General features: G+C 48.0%; 1 protein-coding gene across 1 annotated transcript in view; it reads right to left on the reverse strand.

Annotated features, from left to right (window-relative positions):
- Positions 1–8,834, reverse strand: part of SEZ6L2 (seizure related 6 homolog like 2) — a 42,654-nt gene extending 33,820 nt beyond the window's left edge. The window contains exons 1-2 of the mRNA XM_044304616.1: positions 8,777–8,834; positions 5,439–5,588 (exon numbers count right to left, since the gene is read on the reverse strand). Of these exons, the coding sequence (XP_044160551.1) occupies positions 5,439–5,588; positions 8,777–8,834 (208 nt within the window). The remainder of the gene's footprint in view (positions 1–5,438; positions 5,589–8,776) is intronic.
- Between the last annotated feature and the right edge of the window lie 319 nt (positions 8,835–9,153).

Below are 9,153 nucleotides of genomic sequence, written 5' to 3' on the forward strand. Positions count from 1 at the left end.
TACGTTTCCGTTCCGTTTTTGCGGATTTCATATGAGGAACCATTCACTTCAATGGGTCCGCAAAAACAACGGAAGGAACGCCGCCTGCATTCAGTTTTTTTCGTATTTCCGTTCAAGAAAATAGATAGAACATGTCCTATTATTGCCCACAGCTCACATTGGGTGGTTCCATCCAAGTAAATGGTTCCGCAAAAAAAACGGAACGCATACGGAATGCATCCTTATGTCTTCCGTATCTGTTCCGTTTTTGCAGGGTCATCTATTAAAAATGTTATGCCCAGACCAATGTTTTTTATGTACTTACTGTGTAAACATTATTGTATGTTTCCGTTTCCGTTTGCGGTTTCACAAACGGAAACCAAACGGAAAAACGGAACAGAAGAGGAACGGAAACACTACTGAAACAAAAAACCTGTGGACAGGGGTGGTGCTGTTTTTTGGAGAAAGCAGCCGTGTTTTTCTAATCCTGTACACCCCTTTAAGTCAATGACCTGGTAGTCACAACTCCTCCCACCAGTGACATCACCTGACATGTCCGATCCATTTTTTGTAAAAAAAAAAAAACATAAGACCCAAAGTATAAGGAAACAAGATGGCGCTATAAACCTTTACAGTGCCCCACAATAAACACTCCGCAGCATCACAGAGCTATGCTCCAGTCACAGCGAGAGCTGTATCCACGATCCTCATTCTCCAGTCACAATCAAATCAGAATTTCCGGTCCTTATACTTTAGTTATATCCAGAGAAGATTTTTTTCAATATTCTAATAAAATAAAAGGCTGCTTTCTCAATTCTTACACTCCAGTCACATCCTAAGATGCATTTACAATCCTTATACTCTAGTCATGTCTAAAGCTGTGCTCCACTTTCTGGCATGTACACCATAAAAATACTGCGCCAGTTGGTACAAATATGCCCCCATATCCCCTGCAATTTTCCGCAGCGGGGCAGGCTCTGTACCAACATCAAGCCAGCAGCAGGAAGTGAGATGGATGCAGCTCTGGAGGTGACTGGGGAATCTGACTTGTGACTGCAGCTCTGGAGGTGACTGGGGAATAAGACTTGTGAATGCGGCTCTGGAGGTGACTGGGGAATAAGACTTGTAAATGCAGCTCTGGAGGTGACTGGGGAATAAGACTTGTAAATGCAGCTCTGGAGGTGACTGGGGAATAAGACTTGTGAATGCGGCTCTGGAGGTGACTGGGGAATAAGACTTGTGAATGCGGCTCTGGAGGTGACTGGGGAATAAGACTTGTAAATGCAGCTCTGGAGGTGACTGGGGAATAAGACTGGTGAATGCAGCTCTGGAGGTGACTGAGGAATAAGACTTGTAAATGCGGCTCTGGAGATGAGTGGGGAATAAGACTTGTGAATGCAGCTCTGGAGGTGACTGGGGAATACAACTTGTGAATGCAGCTCTGGAGGTGACTGGGGAATAAGACTTGTGAATGCAGCTCTGGAGGTGACTGGGGAATAAGACTTGTGAATGCGGCTCTGGAGGTGACTGGGGAATACGACTTGTGGAGGCATCTCTGGAGATGACTGGGGAATACAACTTGTGAATGCAGCTCTGGAGGTGACTGGGGAATAAGACTTGTGAATGCAGCTCTGGAGGTGACTGGGGAATAAGACTTGTGAATGCGGCTCTGGAGGTGACTGGGGAATAAGACTTGTAAATGCAGCTCTGGAGGTGACTGGGAAATAAGACTGGTGAATGCAGCTCTGGAGGTGACTGAGGAATAAGACTTGTAAATGCAGCTCTGGAGATGAGTGGGGAATAAGACTTGTGAATGCAGCTCTGGAGGTGACTGGGGAATACGACTTGTGGAGGCATCTCTGGAGATGACTGGGGAATACAACTTGTGAATGCAGCTCTGGAGGTGACTGGGGAATAAGACTTGTGAATGCAGCTCTGGAGGTGACTGGGGAATAAGACTTGTGAATGCCGCTCTGGAGGTGACTGGGGAATAAGACTTGTAAATGCAGCTCTGGAGGTGACTGGGGAATAAGACTGGTGAATGCAGCTCTGGAGGTGACTGAGGAATAAGACTTGTAAATGCAGCTCTGGAGATGAGTGGGGAATAAGACTTGTGAATGCAGCTCTGGAGGTGACTGGGGAATACGACTTGTGGAGGCATCTCTGGAGATGACTGGGGAATACAACTTGTGAATGCAGCTCTGGAGGTGACTGGGGAATAAGACTTGTGAATGCAGCTCTGGAGGTGACTGGGCAATACAACTTGTGAATGCAGCTCTGGAGGTGACTGGGGAATAAGACTTATGAATGCAGCTCTGAAGGTCAATGGAGAATCAGAATTGTGAATGTGTGATGTGGGGTTGGCTGACTGGTTGGACCCTGTTGAAGATGTTGCCGGCATGAGGTGATACACGTCAACCATCCCTTTGATTCTTCTCAGGGAGAGGCACACCAGCATAATGGTGGCCGTCTCTGCTTCACTTCCTGGGTTGAGGCATGGTGGTCTGACTGCGCTGAAGGATTGCGGCTCTCACCCTACCACAGCATACCCTGCCTCGGGGTTGCACCAGCCACTAGTGTGTATGCCTTGGTGCCGCCAGATGCCCCCTGTTTCCAGCATACACCTCTCTGTGAGCTCAGGGCTTGCGCAGGGTGAGAGAGGCTTCATCAGCGTGGCCTCACTACGTAGCTCGTATCTTGTGAGTCCTCCACTCAAGCCCACCACGTTCCTAGGCTTATTCATTCTCATAAGGACCACACCGGTGACTACCTGGCCGCACACCCCTTCTAGCACTAGCTCTATCCATCGCCTGGCATGGCGGCTGCGCAGGCGTCGCTCACTGCACAGACTCAGTCGCTCCTGGGCCTCACCACAGCAACTAGCTAGGCGGCCATCTTCTCCTGGGGGTCACTGACCGTGTTGTGTACATGTCACCCATTACTCCCCTCAACAGTCTATCTTACATCCTCAAGTGTCTCACCAGGGCTAAACGGGGGGCAGCACTCACCTCATGGGGCCCCCTTCTGCCAGCCCGCACCTTGTGAACCCCTCCATGCTTGTGGCCTCCGTCTCCTCACCACAGAGGACTCCTGCCTCCAGCCACACACTGACTCACCTCCTGCTTACAGACCTTATTCATAGGCCTCTTGCACACGAACGTTGTGCATCCGTCCCGTGCATTGGGGACTGCAACATCCGTGCGGTGGCCGTGACGGATCGAGACCCATTCAACTTGAACAGGGGCAGAAACACCACAGAAGCACTCCGTAGTTCTTCCGCCGGGTTCCGATCCGTGCTTCCGTTCCGCATCTCCGTGATTGCGGACCCATTCAAGTCAATGGGTCACGGATTCGTGGGCAAGAGGCCATAACCTGTGGTGCTACAGAGACATCTAGTGGCCACTATTAACACTGCAGGCAAAAACAGCACTGAATGTGACTGAAGAATAAGATCTGGGAATGCAGCTCTGGAGGTGGGTAGAATTTAACAACTGTAAATACAGCAATAGAGGTGACTGAGGAATAAGAACTAGGAATGCAGCTCTGGAGGTGACTGGAGTATAATAATTGTAAATACAGCACTAGATGGGGCTGAGGAATAAGAACCGTGAATGCAGCTTTAGATGTGAGTGGAGTATAGGAACTGTGAGTGCAGCTCTGGAGGTGACTGGAGACTAAAAACTAGGAATGCAGATCTGGAGGTGACGAGTATAATCATTGTAAATACAGCACTAGAGGGGGCTGAGGAATAAGAACTGTGAATGCAGCTTTAGATGTGAGTGGAGTATAGTAACTGTGAGTGCAGCTCTGGAGGTGACTGGAGACTAAAAAACTAGGAATTCAGCTCTGGAGGTGAATGGAGTATAATAATCGTAAATACAGCACTGGAGGTGACTGCAGAATAAGATCTGGGAATGCAGCTCTGGAGGTGGGTAGAATTTAACAACTGTAAATACAGCAATAGAGGTGACTGAGGAATAAGAACTAGGAATGCAGCTCTGGAGGTGACTGGAGTATAATAATTGTAAATACAGCACTAGAGGGGGCTGAGGAATAAGAACCGTGAATGCAGCTTTAGATGTGAGTGGAGTATAGGAACTGTGAGCACAGCTCTGGGGGTGACTGGAGACTAAAAACTAGGAATGCAGCTCTGGAGGTGACTGGAGTATAATCATTGTAAATACAGCACTAGAGGGGACTGAGGAACAAGAACAGTGAATGCAGCTTTAGATGTGAGTGGAGTATAGTAACTGTGAGTGCAGCTCTGGAGGTAACTGGAGACTAAAAAACTAGAAATTCAGCTCTGGAGGTGACTGGAGTTTAATAATCGTAAATACAGCACTGGAGGTGACTGAGGAATAAGAATCATTAATGCAGCTTTGGAGTTGAGTGAAGTATAGGATCTGTAAGTGCAGCTCTGGGGGTGACTGGAGACTAAGAACTAGGAATGCAGCTCTGGAGGTGTCTGGAGCATAACATATAATGTCATAGATGACAGAGTTTTTTAACATTCTGCATAGTCTGTAAGCCTGTCAGTCACACACCACCTGCTCAGATCCACAGGCTACACAGGCCCGACATTATCTATTGGGGGCGCTGCACTGTAGACCATCAGTCAGAACGAGCTAGTGGGGGGGCCATGGAGAGCGATGGGGCTCCGCACCCCCCTGATCTGCTCTACTGGAGCCCATAAATCTTTCCAAGGTAAATGAGAGCCCGTAGTGCAGCGCTCTGGACGGATCCGGATCAATTATTCTAATCCTCTTCTGGACTCGGAGCAGCACCGTCTAGAATCACTGCGGCACCGCTTTATTAATATTCATTACAATATGGAATATTGATTCCCCGGGAGTCACCAGCCATGACACAGGCAAATTCCCAGCTCATCATATACAGCACCGGCCCATTAATCCGGCATCTGACAGTCCAGAACGATCACTGCCATAACGTTATGTGGCAGCGCTATCTTATCCTGATCTCCTACATGGGTGACAGAAGACGGGCGACAACCACTAATGACCACCATACAGGTGTAACCCAGAGCAGACCCCGCCTGGCATCTCCTAATTCCAGTCTTCACTGCCGTTCTGGAATTCTATTCGTGAGCAAAATGATAACTGAGAGGGAAGTGCGGTGACAATCCGACAGCGGTGTCGAGGAATGTCACTCGTATCTCCAAACCATCACAATGGGCCTTCTTGTGTGAACTGAAGCAATGATATTACTGTATACTGGTTCCGCCTACAAAATGGCGGCCCGCACTGCGTCACTGTGGGGTATCTAGGGTTATAGGAAAGACCGTCGCCCATATTATAGGAGGAAAGGAATCACAATCGGCACAGAGGGATATTTAAGGGACTAGTGGAAATTTTAGGCAGCGCCGTTGCCCTTAGCAACCAATCAGACTCTAGCGCACTGTTGTCTAGTTCTGTGATATGATTGGTGGCCATGAGTCTCACCCGTAAAGAAGCCGTCCTGCCCCAGGAAGTCCTTCTTCATGACGGCCTGGTGTACCAGCTGCTCGAGAGACACGGGGTCCGAGCGTCCTGGGGGATTCGTCTGCAGCAAATCTGATGCTTCTGTCGCTTCATCGTCCAGTAGGGGCAGCCCTGAGGAAGCAACGCAAAAACAGCATAAATCCACTACAAACATACCTGACCGCTGGTGTAAAACAACAACCAATCATATCGCAGCTTTCATTTTCCAACCTTGACTAAGAGAATGTATGCTGGAATCTGATTGGTTGCTATAGAAAACTCCCCTCACACCTCTGCCCCCCCATAGCAACCAATCATATTGCAGCTTTCATTTTCTACCCTGCATAGAGAAAATATAAGATGGAATCTGATTGGTTGCTATGAGGAAGCTCCTTCCACACCTCTACTTCCATGTAAATACAATATATTAGGAGACCATAGCAACCAATCATACAGCAGCTTTCATTCTGCACTGAGAGAATGTATGCTGGAATCTGGTTGCTATGGGAAACTCCTCTCGCACCTCTGATTCCATATAAATCCAGCATATTAGTGGCTAATAGCACCTAATCATACTGCAGCTTTAATTTTCTAATCTGCATTGAGAGAATATAAGATGTAAACTGATTTGTTGCTATGGGAACACTCCTCTGCTTCCACACACATCCAGCACGATTGTGGCCCATAGCAACCAATTATTGTGCAGCTTTAATTTTTTTAACCTTTATCGGAAGAATGTAAGCTGGAATCTGATTGGTTGCTATGGAAAATCTCCTCCAACTCGTCTACTTTTATGTAAATACAGAACAATAGTGGCCCATAGCGACCAATTATAGTGCAGCTTTCATTTCCTAACCTACATTGGAAGACTGTAAGCTGCAATCTGATTGGCTGCTATGTTGAACTCCTCCCACTCCTCTACTGCCATTTAAATTCCAATACCATGTTCAGTCATGGGTGTGCCTTTATGGGATGCAGAGGAAGGAGCCACATTGGGGCCCTGCTGCCTGAGGGGCCCAATATTATGGTCTATAATTCACCAGGACCAGAAGTGGTCCTAGGTGCTGCACCGGGTCATATCATCAGCGAGTAACTGACCGACCCCAGTGACCTCCTGGAGCTGGGGGGATGACTTCTCAGGCCTCGTAGTCCCGGTTTATGCCAGAAACGGCGAATTGCAACGAATCCAACTGTGAGAAAAGTGTAATTCAGGAAAAGTGAGCAACAACCCATTTATGAACTGGGAGGGCAGCCATATTGGTTATCACTCCGCTTTCCCAAAGACAGATACAGCTAAGAACATAGATAGAGGAATAATCGGGTCTGACACCCTTTATCTACGTTGGAGTGCTGTCTTTTGGAGATTATTTATGGCCTCTGTTGCCTAAAGTTCACGAGGGATTGCACCCGATCTTCACAACTGCTGTTACTTTTTTGTTTTTTTAGATAGATAGATAGAGAGGCCACTTCCTGATATACTGTCCCAAATACTCAGCAGTGAGGGACATCCACTTTAGGAGACTGTCTGATCTCTGCCCGGACTTCAGCTCCATGGAGGAGGAAGAGAAGCTGCCGATCCTGCTGTGGACACAGCAGCACAATATGTCAGTGCCTGCCACAGACTGAGAGGAGCCTGATATGCCATGGACTCCGATACCCTGACCCGGAGTGTGTCCGCACCCCTCACCCCCGTCATGATACTCCACGGACTCCTGTACACCGACCCCGGGTGTGTCCCCATTTCTCAACCCTCTATTCCCCACATGCTTTGGCAATACTAATGTATACAGTCATTTAGACCTGAAAATAAAGCTTTTTTAATTTATTTATTTATTTGATTGATAAATAGATAGATAGATGATAGATATTAGAGATAGATAGATAGATATTAGAGATAGATAGATGATAGATAGATAATAGATAGATAATAGATAGATAGATGGATAATAGATAGATAGATAGATAGATAGGAGATAGATAGATATGAGATAGATAGATAGATAGATAGATAGATGGATAATAGATAGATAGATAGACAGATAGATATGAGATAGATAGATAGATAATAGATAAATAGATAGATAGATAGATAGATAGATATGAGATAGATAGATGATAGATAGATATGAGATAGATAGATAGATAGATAGATGATAGATAGATATGAGATAGATAGATATGGGATAGATGATAGATAGATAGATAGATAGATAGATAGATAGATAGATAGATAGATAGATAGATAGATAGATAGATAGATAGAGAGATATTAGAGATAGATAGATAGATAGATGATAGATAGATAGATGGATAGATAGATAGATGGATATTCTGGGGTGTGCAGGTGTATCTCATACTTTCCTGCCATTATCTGATATAATACAATGGAACATCATGAAGAAGAGCAGATAATATTGCGGAGTCCATGAGGAGCGGGGGCCACAGCAGAGGGTCTAATGGCAGCAGGGAAGGAGGGGGCGAGAACATGACTGAGCAATCAGGATGTGATTGAGGTGACAGATTCGGGGTGACCCTGATTAAATGTCTCCCCCCCCGAACATAATGGAATCCTACAAGATAACCCAGCTCCTTGGAGACGGGACGAGTGAGACGGGCACGTTACACCGTCTGCTCCTGGCGTACACAGCCGCGGTTAACCCTCTGCTCGCCGCGCTCAGGCCTCCCCCAGCAACCACATGCAGCCAACCACGCAGAGTGCGGGGCTGGTTTGCGACGACATGGCAGCCGCCGACCCTCTGTACATGCATCTATAGGCGCCCCCGTGTAGTCACCGCAGGCTCTGTATGTTCTGCACACAGTAATGTTTCCTCCACCAACCCAACAGGAATGAGGCGTGCAGCAGAACGCACACAGACGGAGACAATAGACGACACTGGCCCTTCCTTCATCTACATGACAGACCATAAATACCCTGCCTGCCCCTACACATTCCCGTAAATACCCTGCCTGCCCCTACACATGCCCCCATATACCCTGCCTGCCCCTACACATGCCCCTATATACCCTGCCTGCCCCTACACATGCCCCTATATACCCTGCCTGCCCCTACACATTCCCATAAATACCCTGCCTGCCCCTACACATGCCCCTATATACCCTGCCTGCCCCTGTACGTGCCCCTAGAGCCCCACTATGCCAAATCTTTTTTTTCTTCCTGCCCCCCATCCATATGGATCTCAGGTCCCGATGCAGCCTGCAGCAGACGGCGGTGCACATCGTCGGACATCTCTTCCCCTATGTATGCTATAGGGGAGCCATGTATGTGATGCCCACACATCCGTCACTGCAGCAGTCCTCACCTCTCACAGCAGCCAGGAACAGTAGGACGACGGAGGAGATGGCATCCAGCGCCCGCATCCTGCCCTGCAGATCTACCCCAGACAGGGCTCTTCTCTGTATCCAGGGAGATGGAGCAGATCTGCTCCCGGCTGTGCAGTCTGCTGAAGGATGCTGCGCCGCCGCTCAAGCAAACATACACCTCCTTGTGTCTTATGGGAAAGGTGCAGCTCTCTCCCACCTACAAGCTGAAGCCCCCTCCCTCTCCTGCCCCCACTGATGTGCTGGTGAGGGGGGAGATGCCAGGGGTTATAAGGCGGGTGTCTGGGTGCCCGGTTAGCAGAGATGCCAGTCCTGCAGGGTGCTGCTATGTGGGGTCTGACAGCTGAAGGTGATTCTT

The sequence above is a fragment of the Bufo gargarizans genome, chromosome 8, assembly GCF_014858855.1.
Source record: "Bufo gargarizans isolate SCDJY-AF-19 chromosome 8, ASM1485885v1, whole genome shotgun sequence".
In the NCBI taxonomy this organism is placed as follows: Eukaryota; Metazoa; Chordata; class Amphibia; order Anura; family Bufonidae; genus Bufo; species Bufo gargarizans.